The sequence below is a fragment of the Rhodnius prolixus genome, unplaced genomic scaffold (assembly GCF_049639745.1).
Source record: "Rhodnius prolixus isolate KJV_2025 unplaced genomic scaffold, Rpr scaffold_9, whole genome shotgun sequence".
Lineage (NCBI taxonomy): Eukaryota > Metazoa > Arthropoda > Insecta > Hemiptera > Reduviidae > Rhodnius > Rhodnius prolixus.
The window spans coordinates 16,922,545-16,943,536 of record NW_027411604.1 but is presented as its reverse complement, the minus strand read 5'-3'; the positions used below and the strand labels follow the sequence as shown (position 1 = coordinate 16,943,536).

Here is a 20,992-nt window from a genome sequence, read left to right as displayed (position 1 = left end):
GTGCACAAAGTTCATAGACTTCAATGAGATTGGTACTATTCTTGTATCGATTACGTAAATGATAATTTATGCATTATTAATATTACTATTAAGTTCAAATTAAAGTGTATTCCAATTTTTTCTTTTGTATTTAAACTTTAATTAAATAAAACCAAAATTAAATCCTTTTTATATTGTTCAATTATAAAAATGAATAAAAGTCTAACCTCATCAAAAAATACTTGAGTCTTCCGAAGTATATGTTTCAATTCAGTCAATTCCAAAAAATTTCTTTTTAAAGCTTCAGCATTTTGATTTACCTCGCGAAGTTCATTTTCTAGTTTCTCAAAGGTTGCCTGAAAGTAATAAAGAACTTTAATATACTACTTTTATGGGTCTTAAATTATAATTATTTCACAGTGATTAGTGAAATTGAAAATTCAAATAATTTCTAGGTTATATACTTATAACCCATTTATACTACAAAATTTATCTCTGATCGCATGGCTGTAAAATCATAAGGTCGCAAAAACCCAGATGTGATTAATATAACCTGGGGATCTCCTATATCACCAAATTAATGAAAATTTTAAGCTGCACATGTAAAATATGTTCCACAGCCCTTAAGATTATCAAGATCTACCTAACTCTTTCATTTGGCAATAAAAAAAAATTATGACTGAAATTGGCAATAATCTTCCATCAAATTGGTTAATGAATCTGTCCCCGAAATGTTTAACAGTACTCTACTAATAAATACGAGTTCTTGTAACTGCAGACATTGGGATCGGGTCTTAGCTTTTTTGTAAAATGCTTTACACTTTACATTGTATACTTTTCCTTCCCTCAAAACTCTCCTTCAAAAGTCATTTCAAAAAATATATATATTCTACTTATTTGTATATTATTCAAGACATTAACTTGTACATTTGAAATGTACAAATTGACACAATACAGAGAAACAATTCAAAAGACGTTATAGAAATAATATCTCTTTGTTTTACAGAAATTTTCTAATAATTTATTGTATTCAAATCCTAGATTATTAATTTTATTTACAATCTGGCGTAATGCTCATAGCCTACTATCTAAGTACACAGAACCTATTGGATACAGATTAAAAGAGACTGGGGGACATCCTGATTAGGATATGCTAGAGATAAGAAAAGTAAAAGGTTGCATGGTTCCAATTGAATGGCAAGCAAGACAGAACCCTTCATCATTAAATACTTGATAAGATAGTTCTTAGTGCGACATTATAAATACACTTTTAGGTAGTGTACAATGACATTGAATTTGGATAACATAAAAACTGCTGCTTTAAATAGTTAAATTATTAACATTTTTCCAAGCGTCCGTGAACTTAAATTTCACCTTCACAGAGCTCTTGCGGAGAACATCAGTAACTAGGAAAATCAAGGTTTTATGATTTCTGTCTTAATAATTATGTTAAAAGCTACATAAAAAATTTCTCATTCGAAATCGATTTCCACCATAACAATAGCTGAAATCAATGTATAGTTTCAACTAAATGAGAATTGTTTAAATGCTACACTATACAAATTCCTTGTTTATGATCTATGAAAAAATTATTACCTCTAAATCTATCATTTCCCTAGGCTGCGGGGCTTCAGGATTTTCACCAGTATCCAACATTGGTATTCCATCCTTCTTGATTTCTTTCTCCAGGTAGCGCAATTTACGTTCCATCTCATCACACCGTCGCACTTCATTAACAAATTTTCGTTGAAATGCATTTACGTCAGGGTTTAACTAAAAAAAATCGCAAACTAGTAAAAGCAGCCTCAGAAATGTAACTGTATAAAAAAAACATTTACACAAAAATAAAAAATATTAAGAAAATGGGCAATAATTTTACTCACATCTCTAAACTGAACAAGCCCTAACTCCCCTAGTTCAGAAACACAAGCATATGCTGCCTCACTTTGTAGAAATAACTGACAAAGTGTCATTTCTTCACTTCTAAATAATGAACCCATTATTTCTGGGTTTTTACTTGCACAGCTTGTTCTAAAAATCCAAGAACCTGCACTTATTGATTTTGGAGTAACACACCCACTATGCTCGAACAAAATTTATGACAGGAGGTACATTGTGACGTCATAGTAGAAGTCAAAAATTTCCCCAATATACATAAATTTAAATCCTGTGCATTATAATATATTAGTTTCTTTCCATTCGATTCTGTTGAGAACTGTTTAGAACGTAAAGATTATTACTTAAGAAGAACCTATTGAATGAATTTGAATTATTTAATGATTCATTTATTTTGTAAATAATCCCTGATGAAAAAAGTTTTTTGATTTAATTTAATTAAATTCAAATAAATAGAACTTAATTTAAATCAAAAGATTACAAATAATAAGATAAGTAGAACATACACAAGATAACTGCTACCGAAACCCCGCCCTTGTTTATCAAGACGTAGTTTGGAAAGTCGCTTTGCTCGTTTAATAGGTTTGGCTGCTTGTCTAGTAGTTGAGGTGCAAGCTTAATTGAGTTCAGTGCACTGCTAGTATGTGAGAACTTATTCATTGTATAAGTGAGCTTTTTGTATTAATAATTCAATATGCCCAGTTTTCAATTAATATCAGTTATTTTTTTTCTCAATATTAAAAATAAATTATGAGGAAAAGTACTAAGAACAGAAGTTCAGAGAGTAACGTTGCAGCAGTTAGATTGGCTGATTACAAAGGGTCAGGTAATTTACCTATTAATGCTTCAAAATTAAATTCATCAGTAGAACCTGTTCGTTTAGATTTAAGCATGAATACTTTTCCTCCCGAGATGCCAGAATCAGGTGATCAAGCGGCATCTAATATTGGTGTTTATAAAGAAAATAGAGATAGTATTAAAGAAAAAAAAGTATCCTCAGGATCTTTAGGAGGAAGTGATGGTGTAAGGCCAAAAGTGGTAACAGTTAAACATCCCGAATCTAATAAACCCAAACCTACAGTTAAAAAAAATAAACCTATTCAGGCTGATCTAGACATTGCAAAAGAATTTGTTAGATGTCGTGATGAAGGGGTTATGAGACTCGATTTAAGTAAGTCTAATATAACGCATCTTCCTCAAACAGTGCGAGATCTAACGCATCTGTTGGAATTTTATTTATATAGCAATAAATTAGCTACTCTGCCTTCAGAAATTGGATGTCTAGTGAATTTACAGACATTGGCTTTAAACGAAAATTCTCTTACTAGTTTACCAGAATCGCTTGCCAATTTGAAGTCATTAAGAGTGCTAGATTTAAGACATAATAAGTTAAATGAAATTCCTGATGTTGTTTATCGGTTGACTTCATTAACAACTTTATTTTTGAGGTTCAATAGAATAAAAGTAGTTGGAGACGAAATAAGGAGTTTAACTAACTTAACCATGCTTAGCTTGAGAGAGAATAAAATCAAAGAATTGCCGGCAGGAATTGGCAGACTTGTTAATTTAACAACTTTCGACATATCTCATAATCATTTGGAGCATTTACCAGTCGAAATTGGCCAATGTGTGCAATTACTGACACTGGATCTTCAACATAATGAGCTTGTAGATATTCCTGAATCCATTGGAAACTTGCGTAATTTGACGAGACTAGGCCTGAGATATAACCGCCTTCATTCTGTTCCGAAATCCTTAAGTAACTGCAAACATATGGATGAATTCAATGTTGAAGGAAATGTATTGTCACATTTACCTGATGGATTGTTATCGAGCTTATTGGAACTAACTAGTATTACTTTATCAAGGAACAATTTTTCTTCATATCCGTCTGGTGGCCCTCATCAGTTTACAACTGTCCATACATTAAATTTGGAGCATAATGAAATTGATAAAATACCGTACGGCATATTTTCACGAGCAAAAAATTTAACTAAACTTAATATGAAAGAAAATATCCTAACATCTTTACCTCTGGACTTGGGTACATGGAGTAATATGGTAGAATTAAACTTAGGCACGAATCAGTTATCCAAAATACCTGACGACATACAGTATTTGACAAATCTAGAAGTTCTTATATTATCAAATAATTCTTTAAAACGAATTCCTGGAACAATTGTCAGTTTAAAAAAGCTGAGAGTATTGGATTTAGAGGAAAATAAAATTGATCAATTGCCCGTAGAAATAGGATATCTAAGAGATTTGCAAAAACTTATTTTACAGTCTAATCAATTACAGACATTACCTAGAGCAATAGGTAATTTATCAAATCTTCTCTATCTTGGCGTAGGCGAGAACAATCTTATTCATCTTCCTGAAGAGATTGGCACTTTGGAAAACTTGCAATCTTTATATATTAATGATAATCCAAATCTACATAATTTGCCATTTGAACTTGCTCTTTGCACTAATTTGCAAATAATGAGCATTGACAATTGTCCATTGACACAAATCCCCTCTGAGATTGTAGCCAACGGTCCGTCCCTAGTCATTAAATATTTAAAAATGCAAGGGCCTTACAGAACAATGTGAAAATAGAATTATAATTCTGTACAATGGGCTTAATATCTGGCAACAATTTGTTGTAATACAATTATCTTCTTGATCGCAAATTTGCATATTATGTGGGGATGTATTTTTTCAGTTGTGTATGTGCCATAACATTGTATTATAAAACAAAAGTATCCTTTTTTTACCATCAGTTACTGTATAAGTGGTCTATATGCTGGATATATAATACTAGAATTATATTTGTGTAAATACAAAGAGAACTATTAAAATTAATTGGCCAGCACTTGCATAGCTGTGCATTTGAAACTTATTCTGTATTTTTTGGAAGAACCAACAAATGGAAATTGAAAACTTGTTAAAAAAAACTTAAATGTGATTTCAATTTGCTTTACCTCGGTATGTAATAGATAAAATACCGCCAGAAACTTTACAACTTCTCTGCAGTTACATCAATCACCAGATTCACAAGTTGTGAGGAATACGGGAGGACCTGAATGACGTGAAGAAATATAACCTTACAAAGACAGGTATCTAATTAAACTAGTTTTTTTGTAGTTTTAATCCTCGTAGTTCTAAAAAGTCAAAAAAATTCTCTTAAAAACTTTTACTTAATGTAATTTATCTTTTAAGTTTAAAGATAACAGAAAACCAGTTCAGTGTTTTGACTGGTTGATAGCTCCAGACCAAAGAAGATTCATGTACAAATCATTTTTCTGCAGCCCTAGATCGAGAGACTTTCTAGAAATATTCGTGTAAAAATCTTAGTGCAATTTAACGATGCGTGAGTAAACACCGGCGGGCTTTCACGGAATCGCATGCAGATATACTACTTTTTAAAAAATTGCTGGAGTTTTGGTGTAGAATATGTGTCCCTAACATTTTCAGTGGTCGTTGGCGTAAACTCTTCTATCTGGAGTTTGTACTCTCGGCCCCTGGCTGCTGTTCTCTCGTTATGAACAGTTCAATAAGTTCATCCTCAGACAGTGACTATGAGCCGTTGAGGCATTTGTGAAGAAAAAAATCAAATGACGCGATTCCTCTGAAATATCAAACCTTTTAAATATTTTTAAACATAAAATTTGCATTATAAAAGTAAAATATTTTTTTTTAATATGTATAAAAATTATTTTCTTGTAAAAAGATAAAATCTTTTTAAATATTAAAACAAAAATTTTACTATCTTTTGCCAACTACTCCATTTCCATGTAAAGATCTCCCTGATAATGGCGAAAATCTAATTTTCTTTCCGGATTCTCTCCTCCCTTATGAACTGCAACCTCGAGTGAAGTGACATATGATATCATTCATCATCATCAACCACTTCCCTGAAAAAATGTTGGACCAGGTTCATGATTTGAATGAATCTACTTTTATATTTAAATTCCTTTTTATACATAATTAATCGAAGAAGGTTGTTCCATAAAAAAGGTCATTAAAATCCCGGAGACGACGCCTGCAGCGTATTCAGGGGTCTACTACGCGGAGAGGGAGCCAAATTCTCTTCCAAAGGAGCTGTCGCAGACTAGGGCCACCAAATCACATTAAAATAGATATAAAGGCAAATTCATGCAATTTTAAGAGAAATTAAATTCTGATAATTACTCATCGGATTCAAGGGATTAGATGATTAGATGGTAGATGGGACGGGACCTATACCCCAAGGCACCGCAGCCACAGAAGACTTATTGTGCCAGTCCCTTCTTAGTTCTAGTAGGCGAACCCTCCCCTCCTAAAGAGGTCAAGGACTTTCCCTACTAGTTGTTTTTGCGCTACTATCTCCTTCGGCCTCAACGTTCCAAAGGTTTCATAGCGCAAACTTTCGATTGCAACGCAATCGAACAACAGGTGAGAGGCCGTTTCCTCCTCTTCCTGACATAATCTGCACAACGGCTCCGAGCTGATAAGCCCCACCTTGCGCAGATGCTTCTTGAACCTACCGTGCCCCGTGAATAGGCCTGTAATCAGAGTAATCTGATTTCTGCCCAAACACAGGGTCTCTTTGGATCTTTGCTTACACAGCCAAGGCATCAAAGTCTTGCTGTGTTTAACCCCAGGACACATCACCCAGTTCTTTTCGTGCTCCCTCCAGATCCAATCTCTGAGAGCCGCGCGAACCGAACCCCTGGTGATCCCCAGGACAGGCTCTGGACCGATGAAAGGAGTGTTAGCCCCATTCCTGGCCAGATAATCAGCTTTTTCATTCCCTTCAATACCCACATGACCCGGCACCCATTCCAACCGAACTTTGTTGTGCCGCGCCAGTAGTTCTAGGGCCTTCCTGCATTCCCAGACCAGGGAAGAGGTGATTCTGAAGGATACGAGAGCCTTCAGTGCAGCCTGGCTGTCCGAAAAGATGCGAATCTCCCTATTTCTAGGTTCCATCCGCAGGTTTTCCTCAGCACATATTTTAATAGCAAAAACCTCGGCCTGGAAGACTGTGGCGTATCTCCCAAGAGATCTCTCAATGAGTACCTCGGGTTTAACCCCATACACTCCAGACCCAGTCCCACAGTCCATCTTGGAGCCATCGGTAAACCAAATGCCTCCCTTCCGGTACTGATCCGTCCAGTTTACCCTCCATTCAGTCCTCGGTTTAATACACACCTGAAAAGGAGTCTCGAAACTGTATTTAGGACAGATACTGTCCCCTGCCATGTCAATAACCGGCCCAGGGTCGACCTTATCTGAAATAATCATATGGCCAATGCAGGAACTTATACGCCTCCATTGCCCATTGCTCGCCATTCTGTACGCACTGGCCCTTGCCTCCGCCTGAATAACATATTGAAGCGGAGCCAACCCCAGAAGTACCTCCAGCGCCGCAGTAGGGGTGCTACTAAAGGCCCCCGTGATCATCAGACAGGCCAGTCTCTGCACCCTTGCTAGAGCCTTAATTGCCGTCTGTTGTTCAGTCTTCCTCCACCACACCACTGAACCGTAGGTGATGATAGGTATGACTGTACGTGTATAGAGCCAGTGGGTCATCTTTGGGCTAAGACCCCATGTCTTCCCACAGGTTCTAGTTATTCCACAAAGGGCCTGTTTAGCCCTTAATGTAACTCTCTCAATCTGCGCCTTCCAAGTGAGTCTGGTATCCAGGACAATGCCCAAATACTTGACCTCACCCGACACATCCAGAGTTTTACCAAAAAATCGAAGGTTTTTGTAGCTCTCCTTATCCCTTCTCCTTGTAAAGGGGACCAGAGTAGTTTTAGAAGGGTTCACTGAAAGCTCTACCCTTCTACACCAATTTTCTATAACCTTGAGAGCTTCCTGCATGAGTTCAGCCACGATTGTCTCATGTCTACCCCTGACCACTACAGAAATATCATCTGCATAGCCAAGGACCGAGAACCCACGAAGGTCTAGCACCTCAAGTAACTCATCTACGACCATACACCAAAGGAGCGGGGATAGAACCCCCCCCTGAGGGCACCCCCTAACTGTCGTTAACTCCAGCGATTCCCCAAAAAGGGTCGCTGTGATTCTCCTTGACGATAGCATGTTACAGATCCATCTTGAAACAGTGGACTCTACGCCATGTCTATCCATCGCCAAGGCAATTGAACTGTAGGTAGTGTTACTGAAGGCACCCTCAATATCCAGAAACACGCCCACAGCTGTCTCCTTGCAAAATACCGAAGCCTCCAACTCCTTAACCAGACAATGGAGGGCTGTCTCGCAAGATTTGCCTGTTTGGTAGGCATGCTGATTGGCATGCAGAGGCCGTTGCTTTAAAGCCACCTCCTTAATATACATGTCAATCAGTTTTTCTAGCACCTTCAACATGAACGATGTTAGACTAATTGGTCTAAATTCCTTCGCCTGGGTATGAGTTCTCTTCCCAGGCTTTGGAATAAAGATAATTTTTACAGGCCTCCATGCCCTAGGGACATGGTTGAGTGCCAAGCATGCCCTCATTATCCTGCATAAAATAGGAGTAATTAAATCTTTCCCCTGCTGCAAAAGGGCAGGGAAAATGCCATCAGGACCCGGGGATTTATAGGGCTTAAAATAATTTACAGCCCAGGCCACCTTATTGTAGGTAATGCAGTATTTAGCCACGGCCCAGGTTTCCCTGGTCCCCCGACACCTATCGGGTCCCAGAGTATCCTCACCATGCTGTCCTGACTCAATTACCTTCGAATCGGGAAAATGAGTTCTCATGAGACACTCCAATGTGTCTCTCCCCGATTTGGTAAAAATCCCTTCCTCGTTCCTGATGGTACCCAGGGCACCCCCTGGACTTTTTGATATTATGCGATGGAGCCTAGCCCCCTCCGAGGTCATCTCTACCTCTTCACAGAGCTTCCTCCAAGCATCTCTTTTAGCCTTTCTAATGGCTATGTTGTAAGAAGTTAGGGCCTCACGGTACTCCTTCCATGTACCCCTTCTTTTAGCTACATTGAACAGTTTCCTAACTTTACTGCGGAGCTCCTTCAGCTGGTTATTCCACCAGCCTACTTTCCTGTTAGATGTTATCACTGTCTCCGCACAATTCTCCCAGAAGGCCTCCTTGATGACGCCCTGAAGTCTCTCAGCAGCTTCATCAATGTCCATCCGGGTCCTAAAGTTATTGTTGACTGTACCAATGTTTGCGCTGAGATCCCGTCTAAACGAGTCCCAGTCTGTTCTCCTAGGGTTTCTGTAAGTAACCACCTCCTTACAGTCAAACCCAATGTCGAACCTAATGTACATGTGATCCGAAAGTGAGGGGACCCCCGACACATGCCAGTTCCTAACAAGGGTCGATACAAAATTAGTTCCCAAAGTTAGGTCGATCACTTCCCTACGAATAGAGTTGTGGAAGGTGGGTTCTTCTCCCTCATTTATAACATGCAAATTATTCGCACTAATGAAGTCCAGAAGATACTTACCTCTCTGATTGGTTCCTGAGCTACCCCATACCTCGTTATGGGAATTAGCATCACACCCAATCAGTAGTTGCAGTCCTCTCTCCCTACACCGGTTGGTCAGATACTGCATCTCCTCCGATGGGGGAGGGACTGTAGAGTCATATGGAAGGTAGGTCGAGGCCACGACAATCTCCCTGGCCTCCTTATCCACATGTAGCTTCACCTTTATTGCGGTCTGGTCTCTGAAACAAAATTCCATTAGCAGTAAAGAAGTAATGTTTTCCCTAACAAAAATACATGTCCTGGGATTGTCAAGGTTATGGTCATAATAAATCTTACCTTTCGCTTCGCCAAGTCCTGCAATTCGCCCCCGTACCAGCCAGGGTTCCTGGATGAGGACAATGGCGATATCTTCCTCCTTGATGAATTTTACTAGAGCTGCAGACGCCCCTCTACTGTGATGGAGGTTCACCTGAAGCAACCTCCATCGATTCAGGGGGGTCATGAGCTGCAGCACTAGTAGAAGTCTTCGAAACTACCCTGAGTCTGACCACTTCGAGTCCTAGAAAAACCTCGAAGTTAGTCCCCTTCAACCTACTCAGGGCCTGTTCCGATATTTCGAACACAAGAGTTTGACCCTTGGGCTCGATTTTCCTATTTAGGAGCCTCCATTCCGCTATATCCAAGCCCTCGTTTTGAACGAGCAGCTTGTCCAAAATAACGGACGGAGTGGTATTCTTGAGAGCGCCAGGTACCCACATAGCCACCTTAGCCGCCCTCACGATATCTCTGGCAGGACCCACCCTCAGCTTAGCTCCCTCACCCAACCGGAGCTCCGGAACCACCCTCTCTAACCAAAGTCTCGCATCCTCACCCTCGCAAGCGAGAATGAGTGCACCTTTGGAGAGAAAGCAGCTCCGAAACCGGGGTCCGATGCTGCCAGTACATTTCTCACTACAGATCTCCTCCACCAATTTCTGCTGAAGAAGATCCGCTTGCTCCTCCGACAAAAAGTCATTCGGATAGGAGTCAAGAACGATGGCCATCTTTTGAGCGCAGAGAGCGTCCCTGAAAGAGCCCGTAGGCCCTTCCTCTGAGAGTTTCACCCTCTTGCTACCCTGTGCCACCGCCTTCCCCGATGCCGAACTTGGAGTACTGACCTCCGACCTAGGCCTCTTAGGGGTCTGACTTGTTTCTGGAGGGAGAGAACTAACGACTCTCGCCTCCTTCCCAATGCCTGCCCCATCCGAGGAGGTCGAAGGAATTATACCTTGCCCACCTGGCTGGTTTACCACTCTGGAGGTCTTCTGCCCCTTCCCCCTTTCCCTCCAGTCCTTCCCAGGAATCCACTCCTTCCCAGCCTCAGCGACCTTAAGCTTAGCTAGCTTTCTCCGCTGAGCACCACTCGGCTTCCTAGGTGTAATGTGAATACCCTTCAACTTCTGGGAGACTCCAGTGACTGCCTCTTTACCTGGAGGGTCTGCGTTGCCGCTCCCTCCAGAAGAAGTTCCCTGTAGTCCCACCAAATCCGTCTTAGGGCCTTTCACTCTTTCCCCTTTTGGTTTTATCCCAGCCTGTGTTCCTTCCTCAGTAACCTGAGGAACACCACTGGCTGTCGTTTTACAATCTAGTTTTTTATTGTAATTACTCATCTTGTTCCCACGAGAAGTGGGGGATAGACGGTCACCTGTGACAGACCCCCACTGCCACAGGAAGGCTACAATACAATGGGGTTTCGCCCGGTGCCCCAAGGTGATCGTTACCGCACATATATTTTACTACCCTGTACGCATTCAGCCTCGACACGAGTCCCCATCTCGGCTTGGGTAGGGATTCAAGAGGCAGGAAAGGGAGAGATAGGATCAAAGGATAAAGGGATAGACGCAAGGATTGGCAGTAGGGGTACAAGAAAGGATTAAAGGATGGGGAAATAGAAGGAGGGAAGCCGATGGGGGAGACACACCGACCCGTCAGAGCCCCGTTAGCCGCAACAAATGCCGCGTTACCAGTCCACACTACGAGGAAGAGGGGTTGACTTGCCGCCTGACCTGAGAAATTAAATTCTGATAATTACTCATCGGATTCAAGGGATACTAGACATTTTAGATTCATAATAATATAATTTAAATTTATTTTGAAAATAATAATAATTTGGAAAATGTCTCTTGTTTGGAATTAATTTAGGTTTGTCTTAATAACTTTTTTTCTGTTGTTTCTTAGGTTATTGGATGCTCTGAAGGATTACGAAACTTAAAACCCTCCCCCATTAGTGAAGAAGTTCCTCTTATTTTTCTAAGGTAAATTGAAATAAAAACTTTTAAAATTTTTATTGTACTGAAAAAATTGTTGAAGATAAGATCTGTGCAATATCTTATCATTAAGTGCATATTCTTTAAAATATATAGATAAGAAAGTAGCAGTAGAATAACTAAAACGGTTAAATAAAAATAATTGTTTGTCTGATTTTAAAATCTTTTCCTTATAGCTTTTACAATAAGTTCTCAAACATTCGAGATTCCCAACACTATCAAACCTTATCGGGTTTTAGGATTCACCTTGATCGAAGACTACTTGTCCATGTTTTATTAGAACCTAACATTTTTTGGGGGCCTGAGCTTATTTTTTCATAGTTATTCGATATTATACACTGGAAAATATTCATTTAAAAAATATTGTAAATATTCTTAGAAAATAATGTAATATTATTCGTGAGAAGAACTGAGTTTTGAGTGATGGCATTAATTTTTTTTTCGATAAAGAATATTTTTTATCTCCTGCTACCTAAATTGCGCATTCTTTTTTAGGTTAAATACCTAAAATCCCAAGCCGTAGTGAACCAATTTATGGTATTCACTTCTTAGAGATCTCTTCCAGTACTTTATGTTTAATTTGACTTGGGGGTCTGGGGGGGCTAGGCTCTTGCTTAAATTATGAAGGGTTTATATTTCGAACAGTAAGCCTTTACCGTATGGCACAATATAGAGCATTGCCTTTCTTCTTCTTCATGAGGGAACTACACAGCTCGATCTTGCCCTTGTGCAAATTTTTCTTAATTTACAATTCTTAGTTAAGGGTCCTGAGAACATTAGAATGGCTGACCGACTTAATAATAATATGGAGTCATTATACTACACATATTCGGCTGGCTGCCCACGCTTCCAAAGAATGGCAAACTAAAGCTGTGTTTCGCAGCTCTTGCCGAAGGTCACTGGTACCTTTATGACAACACTGGCTTGAAAAATTGGAAAAGGAACCACAGAAGAAGTTCATGAAAGGATAATTTCTCTTAGAGGGCATCTGAAGGCTTCGTTTTTAACACATTAATGTTGTTCTGTTATCCTTCAGCTTGTATCGCACGACATCGTGATATGGGATGACATACAAGCCTCATTGTCGAATATTCACGTTGTAAAACCCTCCGTCTTTGCAATGCAATCTCCACACATATGATTGGCCCAGGTGATGTGAGAGCCGACCTGTAATAAAAGATTCTATCCTCAGGCGTCAGACTGGACTTAACATGATCCACAAATTCACTTTTGTGCAATCCTCATCGCGATCATAAAAATATCTCAGTATTTGCTTACTTTCGCATGACGTAGTTTCGTAATATCTTCTCCTTCCTTCGTCTCGCAAGACGATAAGTCTTTCATTGCTGGCAAAAATGTGATGTTTGTAGTGCTTTCTATCATGTTCTCGTTTAGTATGCTTCCAAGTTTTTGTTGGACCATTATGTGGTGTATGTCAGAATGGAATTGCATATTAGTAGCTCGAGATTAATTATACTTAATTTAACTGAATTCTGCCCTTAAGAATTCCTACCAAATTCCTTTTGATTTCCAGAAGATGCTCCTCTAGCAGAATTCCAAGGTTTGTAGGTTCCACACTGCTCAATGTGTATTTCTTCTTCCATTTGAAAACATTGAAGGGCTATCTTTCCTTTCCTGACTGTTAATGTTCTGCACTTATCTAGCCTAAACGCCATCATGATATTAGTGTTGAAAACATACAACATTCAAAGAATTATCTTGCCGTTTCTCAATAGATTAAAAATCTTCCATGTAAAGTAGATGTGATTGAATGAGTTCACTTTGTATGGTTTCTCCCACAAGACAAATAAAATGTAAAAATAATCACGTCCAAATTTATGTATTAATTTCTTTCCTCTCTTTTTTTTAGGTGAACTTCAGCTGATAAATACAATCTCGTTTAGGCAATTTCAATTCTCTCATTTGAAAAAAGGACTGTTATAAAAAAAAAAAAAGTTATTACTTAGCGGCTACGGCTGCACTTAGAGTTGCATAGAAATATATATTTATTATCTCAGCCCAATTGTACCAGATTTAAAAAAAAAAAAAAAAAAAAAAAAATTTAATGAGAATATTTTTTAAGAATAAAATATAACATCTTTAGATGTTAAATCTCTTGTTGGGATAGATTTGGACTATTTTTTATTTTTTATAAATGTTGATAAAAATTCACGTACAAGTGAAAAATTAGTTGCAATGAAATCTAAAAAACCCTGTTATTGATATATATATCTATTTAAAAAAAAATCATTAACAATAATAAAAAAAAAGATATATTGTTGTTAGTTTTATACTTGTTTTAGATTTATTAAGCCGTAACGTAAATATTAAAACTAATTAAAATGATTAAAGATTAAAATATATATGTATATCAAAGAAATATAAATCAAATTTATGTATATTTAAATTATTTGCGCAGGCCTAAATGATTGTCGTTGGCATACATTTGTTGGCTCAACAATAAGTGAAAAAAGAAAACATGAACTTGCTAAACGCTATATTGTAAATTATGATGTGATTTATATAATTTAGTAAAAAATAATAAGAAGGATACTTGGAAGAAGTTGATGTTGAAATTATAAAATTGCAAATGGCAATTAAAATAAGATATATTTGAAATAATTAAAAAAAAATCAAAGTTTAGGGATTATTAATCAAAACGGAATTATAAAATGTGAATTAGATTTTATTTCTTTGTTTATGATTACTTCTTTGATCATCCAAAGAGTATTTTTAGTTTTTCGTTTTATTGATAGTGAAGCCGATTTATATTGGTAGAGGTATATTGTAGTAAATTGGAAAAAGTTGGCCAAGATGGTGCCAGTCTGATGTGTACCCTTGGCTTCTGGAGTCTCATTTTCATTTTTTTTTTTAAAAAATTGCTGATTACATGATATAATGAGAATTCATTATAAAGTATTCTTTTTTTTCAGAAGATTGGTTTACCAAGTACTATTCACTATTTTAATATTTGTTCTTTTTGTTGGCTTCCTAGTTTATTCTTAAGTCTATTTAATTACTTAAGAAAAAAGAAAATTAGCTGCATCTTGAACTGGATTTGTAAAGTATTTTACAATCAGCATTTTGTTCTAATAACTTATTTAAATTCAAATGAGTTCAAATTCATTATTTTCTTGAATATAGGATGAGTAATTCATCTTTTTTAAGGTAATGAAAAAACTTAGTTTTCGAAAAGTTTTCATTTTTGAAACAGCCATACTCCGTATATTAGTTTTAAATGTGTACAAATTTTTATCGTCAAGCTCTTAATCAGATTTTTAACGTTATCCAAATATTTGCCAAAGTAGATCAGTCTGTTTGCTGGAGACAGTGGCGAAAAAAACAGTTGGAGGAAAAATTTAAATAATCAGACTACGTCACATCCAATTTTTTTTATTTATTTAAGCTGACTGTAAACCTCAGATCAGCTCTTAGAATGAGCACACCTAGTAGAGTTCTTCTAAAACCCTTAATGTCATAAAATACTGAATGTTAAATGTAAATGAACACAGTTTGACCCTAACTGTATATAGTTCATGCTTATTCCTTTTTACCAGAACGAATTGCATACTCCGTTTAACGAAGGTTCCTCATAACCTAATGCATACAGGAAACATTTTTTTCTTTGCTTGTAATTATTTTATATAATTCAATATATTTAACCTAATAAAAAGCAAAATTACATTGAAACTATATTTTCTGTTTCACGTATTTTTTGTTACGTCATTTTAAACTCCTAATTAAACATTCAAAACCTAAATTTCTATTATCATTGCTTAAAGTGAAAAAAATAAAAAATTAGTCATCGAAGAAACAACGTACATTTATATAAGTCCGTTCTACAATAGCTGTAAAAAAATATTTTAATGTAATTATAATTATTGTTATGATTAATAATAGATTAGTACATCATTAACATTTTGTTGCATTTTAAATTGCAAGCTGATATCCTTTTGAAAATGGGAAGGCCAGGAGAATTCATAGAGAGAGAAAAATTAGATTGAAACTGGGTAGTGTACTGCAATATTGTTATATTTTTAAATTTTATTTCTTCTTTGAACTTGTTCTGGAATCAGGATGTTTTGAATTTTCCCATTATTATGTAAGAGGTAAAATTGATATGTATTTGTATAATACTAAAAGAAGAAGAATATTTTTCTGCAATGTTATACAGCGGGGCTCGAAAAATCATAGAAAAAAACTTTAGTTTTTAAAAATGTAAAATAAGAAGAAAAATTTATTTAATACATTGCTGTAAATAATCAAAATATAAAAAATATTTGTATAAGTATTCACATATTTTTCAGATTTGCTTTGTTAAATTTCATTTATTTTCCACTTTATTGTTCTATTGAAGTCTTGAAAAGTAATTTCGTGTCAGACATTAATTTCTTCGAATTTTAACAATTAAAAAAAAAATTAACTGTTATAGATGTTTAATGATTTATGGACCCTTAAGGTAGCTGCTTTATTTATTTTTAATTTTTTATGTACTTAAATGTTGCTAATTTTAATGGTTTTAAATGATACTTTTATTCAATTTTGAACCATATCTAAAAGTACATAATTTGTACTTTTCTTAATAAGCAGATGATAAATTTTGCTCTTTTTTAAAATATGATTTCCTTCAGTATTTCTTATGGATTAAGATAAAAAAAAGAATTACAGATTTCTGGAAGTTTTTTGTATTTTTAACGGATATTTAATTATAATTTTTAATTTTAGAACTACCATAATGAAAACCTCCCAAAATTTTTCTTTTTTTCTGTTAAAATTTCAGAATTCACAATATTATTATAAATAAAATTTGGACACTATCGGTCAAAACGCTTGAAATTCCAATTGAGGCTTTGAAACGAACAATAAATAAAGGGAGGAACGTATTTATTTTTTGTTTCCGTCAATAAATTGTGCACAACAGCTGAGTTTTTTTATGAGATAAAGTGTGAAGACCTCGCATTTACTTTTAATTTTTCAAATCTCGGGTGGGACCGTATTTAACATGCTAAACAAATTTAATAAATAGCACGAAATATATGCAAATTCAAGTCCTCTTAGAAAACAGATATTGTCAATTTAAAACTTGAAAAATTAAGAAAGTTTCCTAGAGTTTTATGATTCTATATGTCCAGTGGGTCAAAAAATTAATCATACAAGTTCTTTTATTATACCTGCTAAATTCTTGTTTCAGCGATAAATATGAGTACTTTTTAAACGCTAAAATGGAAGAAATAAAAAATGATGTTCATGTTCGTATATCCTGTATATACATAAGGATTATTTAACCACGTAGAAAAGTAAAAGTGATATGAGCTGTTTTCTTGAGAACATTTTAATTTTCGAATTTTCTGGTCCAAAAAGTCCATAAATTTTCAATGGGGTACACATCCGGAGAATGTGGAGAGTTGATTATAGTTTCCTGGCATTATAAAGACCTTTCGTTTTTTTGATGGTATTTTTGGGATCATTATCTTGTTGCAATAAATTGGGAAAATAAATAAATAGTTTTTTATTACATTTTAATACCTAACTGGATGTAATGGATGATATTAATTTGAGAAATCTTCTTTATGGTTTAAGTTTCAAGTAAAAGTTCTCGACATTTTCATATTTTTTATGTCCACCACATATTTTGAATATAATTTTGTAGAATTGTATAATTCTGAATGAGAATAAACTAACACAAATGAAAGTATTGTGTAAAAATATCAACGAAAAAAAAACTTTTGCTGCATTAATGAACCATTTTGCACAGATTAAGCTATTGTGAATTTATGTTAATTTTTGTTCTAAATAATAATTATATAATATATATATTAAATTGTACAGTATCGTTCATCGTTTTTGGTCACTATTCATTAATCCAAAAGGAAGAAAGAATATTGCCAATTTTAGCCAAGATTTCGGCCTAGGGTCTAGGTCACCTTCAAGGCTTATACTATTAAATTTTTTTGTTTTTTACAATGCTTATGGAGAAGAATTGGCTTGATTTTTTAATAATGTGCCATTTCAGCATAATTTATTGTCTTATCACTTATAAAATGTTAGTGAGGATTAAATGAAATGTTAAAATTTCAAAGATTTTAAATAAAATCTTTTAATCGCATGTACACATCTCTTGAACGATTTGTTTTTAGCTTTTGTATTTCTTCAATTCAAACAATGACCTGAGATTTTACTCTAGAAGATAATTAAAATCTAGATATTTTTTTGTAAGCAATTCCTTTTGGGAACATCCTTGTGGGCGGGGGTAATTATAAGGTTATCACCTATTATATAAAATGCTATTTTTGTTATAGTGTTTGTCTCCCACTACTACTGTTTAAATAAAATCCATTCCAATGTTTAACTCTAACACTTAGAATTTGAGTATACAAAAGTTGTAAACTGAAATTGTTCTCAAAAAATTTTCTCCTTTGTTTCCAATGCCTTCTGCGGTACTCAATTATCCAATTGACAGCACTGCCGGGACCTGTTCAAGGTTCGTTTTCTTAAAAAAACTTTCTTCTTTGTTCTTCCTGCCTCATCATCCCAATAGCTGTTGGTTCTCTTCGTTTTATATAAAAAACAAACTTTCACATTTCCCGTTCTATGTAGTGTGTTTCATTTAAATTGTTATTGAAAAAATTAATAAAAGTTACCCACTATTGTATAGTTATTCAATAGCATTCTTTTTTCCCCACTATATTTTTTAATTGCTTCAATTATTTTCAAAAATAAAATATCAAAGAGCTGCACAAAAGAAGTTATTGAGTTACGTATAATCGCGAAGTTATTCAGTCCGTCTTGTTTCTTTTAGTTAAAATGGTAAAAGATGGCCAAATTTTTGTTCAAGCTTTACTTTATTCTGCGAACAAAATTTTTTGTTCTCCTTACATTATTCGTTTTAACTCTAAAGAATTCAACATGCTGGTTATTTTAATATCAGAATTGTTTCACTCAATGTTTCCTTTTCGATTTAGTTACTACTTACTCTTCAATTAATTAAAAAATACGGTTCTGAAATTCCTAATAAAAGTCGTACTCTACTGAAACTCTGAAGAAACGTCATCAGTAAATCAATTTTTTTTTTTTTTGTCAAATTAGTTCCTTATTCATAACAAACTGTGCTCAATTAAGGTTGGCCATTATTTACACACATTAAGCTGTGTGTGACTTTTCATTTCGCATGTCCCTCTGTTCAATGTAGTGTGTTTCATTTAAATTGTTATTGAAAAAAATAAATAAAAGTTACCCACTATTGTAGCATTCTTTTTTTCCCACTATATGTTTTAGTTGCTTAAATTATTTTCAAAAAGAAAACCTAATAATGGGCTGTACAAAATTTGTTATTGTGTTACATTTAATATTTCAAATAGTTTGATTTAAATATTTATTTGTTAGAATTATGGAAATTAAATACATTGTGGAAATACTTTTTTACTATTCGATTAAAATTAAACGATAAGTTTGAATTTGTATTTAACATTTTTATGTGGACTGGAGAAAAATTAAGTTTAAAATTTGAATGATAGAAGGTGTACATATTTTTTAAGTTTATTTATTTAGCATTTCGATTTTTCCTTTGGTAATTGAAAATTCGGAGAGTGACTAATTTGATCTAAAAATTTTAAAAAAGAAAAAAAAAGTGATAATTTGTTATGAATGACAATAAAAGTATTAGAGTTGGTATTTTAAAAAAGAAAAAAAATCTTAGCATTTTTGGAATAATGTGCTGATTTATGTTGATGTCACCAAGCAATTATTTTAAAAATCGTGACAAAAATTTAATTTCTGTTGCATAATTTAATGCTTGCTTCATAATTTATCTTTTACCACTTTAAAATAGATTTTTTATTATTTATAAAATTATGTCAGTATTTTTTTATTTTTTAAATATTCAACAGCCAAATTAATATTTATATCAAACATTGTGATAACATCATTTTAAAATACTTTATTTGTGGTTCTATCAAACATGCCTATGTAACACTTTTATCTGTGCATATTAAATTTTTTGTTATCTAAAACTGCTCTATTATTATCCTTTACGCAATCATCAAAATTAATTTACTCGAACCTGAATCATCAGAATTGAAAGTGCTCACCGTTTAGAAAGCCGAGATTTACATTATCCGCGATATTCCAGGAAAAGTCTACGCTTTTGCGAGAGAACTCAAGCATACTCTTTTGTCAGACTTGGGCCCGTAAAGGTTACGTCGCATTCCCTTATTTTATCTTCGAAACCAAGATTATTGATTTCGACAATCCCCGGTTCAGTTTGTCCGTCTACTCACTACCTATATCCCCACATTGCTCTGGCATCAAAAATTTGAATAATACAATGACAAAATTATATTTATCTTTTTCAATTTCAATTTTCAGTTTTTTTAATTTACGTTCGAATTTTGCAACGGCCAAATAAGATGCCAAAGATGCCAAATAAGTGAAAATATACTTACATCACATATATACTCTTGAGTGTTAACGTGAACGGCAAACAACCACTGTTGGTAGCCATCAGTCAACCAGCCAACCTAGGTCGATCGACGTTAAGTAGTTAGTATAAATGGTCACGGGGCCATTGACGCCTAAGTCTGCGAGGATGGTAAGTCGACAGTGTTCTGGATGAAATCGGATTAGAGGATTTTAATGGGAAGCTAATTTCACATGGAATTTTGAGTAGCCAATTAGCCAGTAATTGGTCTGTGACAGAGTGAATATTCAGGTCTGTATGGATGGTGAGATTGGAGACATACAATGTGGCGATTAATTCTTACGGTTCGGGATTGGAGGGTTAGATTAAAGTTGGTTCTTTTGGCTAACCTGTAAATTTTAAGTTTGTGTGTCTATTTGAGCGAGTAAAAAATTGTATATTTTTCTTTTGTCCGTTAGAGTCAACTTAAAGCGTTCGTCAGTAGTCTTATTAGCATTTTGAATCTGTTTTTGCAGTTCATCCATTTAAGTCGAGTATAAATGTTCCATGCGAGTCGTTCAGCCCAGATAAAGGCCAAGATATTTCACTTGATTCGCAAAAGGTTGAGATAAAGGGGTGGAAAGTTTCCTGGTTTTGATGAACCATATGTATTTGGATTTTCACTAGTAACTCTTCATCCTCTATTAGCGGAACCAGCGTTCAAGGATTTGGAGGAAATTTTGTAGTTATGGGCGGCTGAATGGGTCAGTGTTAAGGGATAGGATCATCGTCATAGGTGAAGGATATTGTTTTAGGATGGATAGGAAGATCAGCTGTGGAAACATTGAGCAAGTATGCTTTCCTGAGGAACGCCTGAATAAACAGGTTAGATAGGAAAGGAAGAGAGATTTATGGAATACATGGAAGTAAAGTTCGGAGAGGCAGGATAAGTAACGTTAGGAGAGGATTTAAGAATAAGGTAA

General features: G+C 35.2%; 2 protein-coding genes across 7 annotated transcripts in view; one reads left to right on the top strand and one right to left on the bottom strand.

The window, feature by feature from the left end:
* Positions 1 to 2,152, bottom strand: part of Vha100-1 (V-type ATPase subunit a family protein Vha100-1) — a 28,304-nt gene extending 26,152 nt beyond the window's left edge. Inside the window, exons 1-3 of one of the 5 annotated variants that reach the window (XM_074129409.1) lie at positions 1,863 to 2,152; positions 1,576 to 1,752; positions 207 to 335 (exon numbers count right to left, since the gene is read on the bottom strand). In XM_074129409.1, the coding sequence (XP_073985510.1) occupies positions 207 to 335; positions 1,576 to 1,752; positions 1,863 to 1,979 (423 nt within the window). In that variant the 5' untranslated portion in view covers positions 1,980 to 2,152. Of the gene's footprint in view, positions 1 to 206; positions 338 to 1,575; positions 1,753 to 1,862 lie in introns of those variants that run through there. The other 4 variants (XM_074129408.1, XM_074129410.1, XM_074129407.1 and 1 more) reach the window with 4 other exon arrangements.
* Positions 2,153 to 2,394: 242 nt separating this feature from the next.
* Positions 2,395 to 19,194, top strand: LOC141454796 (leucine-rich repeat protein soc-2 homolog). 2 transcript variants are annotated; one of them, XM_074129414.1, is made up of 4 exons: positions 2,395 to 4,619; positions 4,857 to 4,976; positions 11,526 to 11,602; positions 13,485 to 19,194. In XM_074129414.1, exon 1 carries the CDS (start codon positions 2,626 to 2,628, stop codon positions 4,468 to 4,470), a length of 1,845 nt encoding a protein of 614 aa, XP_073985515.1. In that variant the 5' UTR covers positions 2,395 to 2,625; the 3' UTR covers positions 4,471 to 4,619; positions 4,857 to 4,976; positions 11,526 to 11,602; positions 13,485 to 19,194. The 2 variants fall into 2 exon arrangements, with proteins under 2 accessions (XP_073985515.1, XP_073985514.1); XM_074129413.1 differs by having other exon boundaries at positions 2,395 to 4,976.
* Positions 19,195 to 20,992: the final 1,798 nt, after the last annotated feature.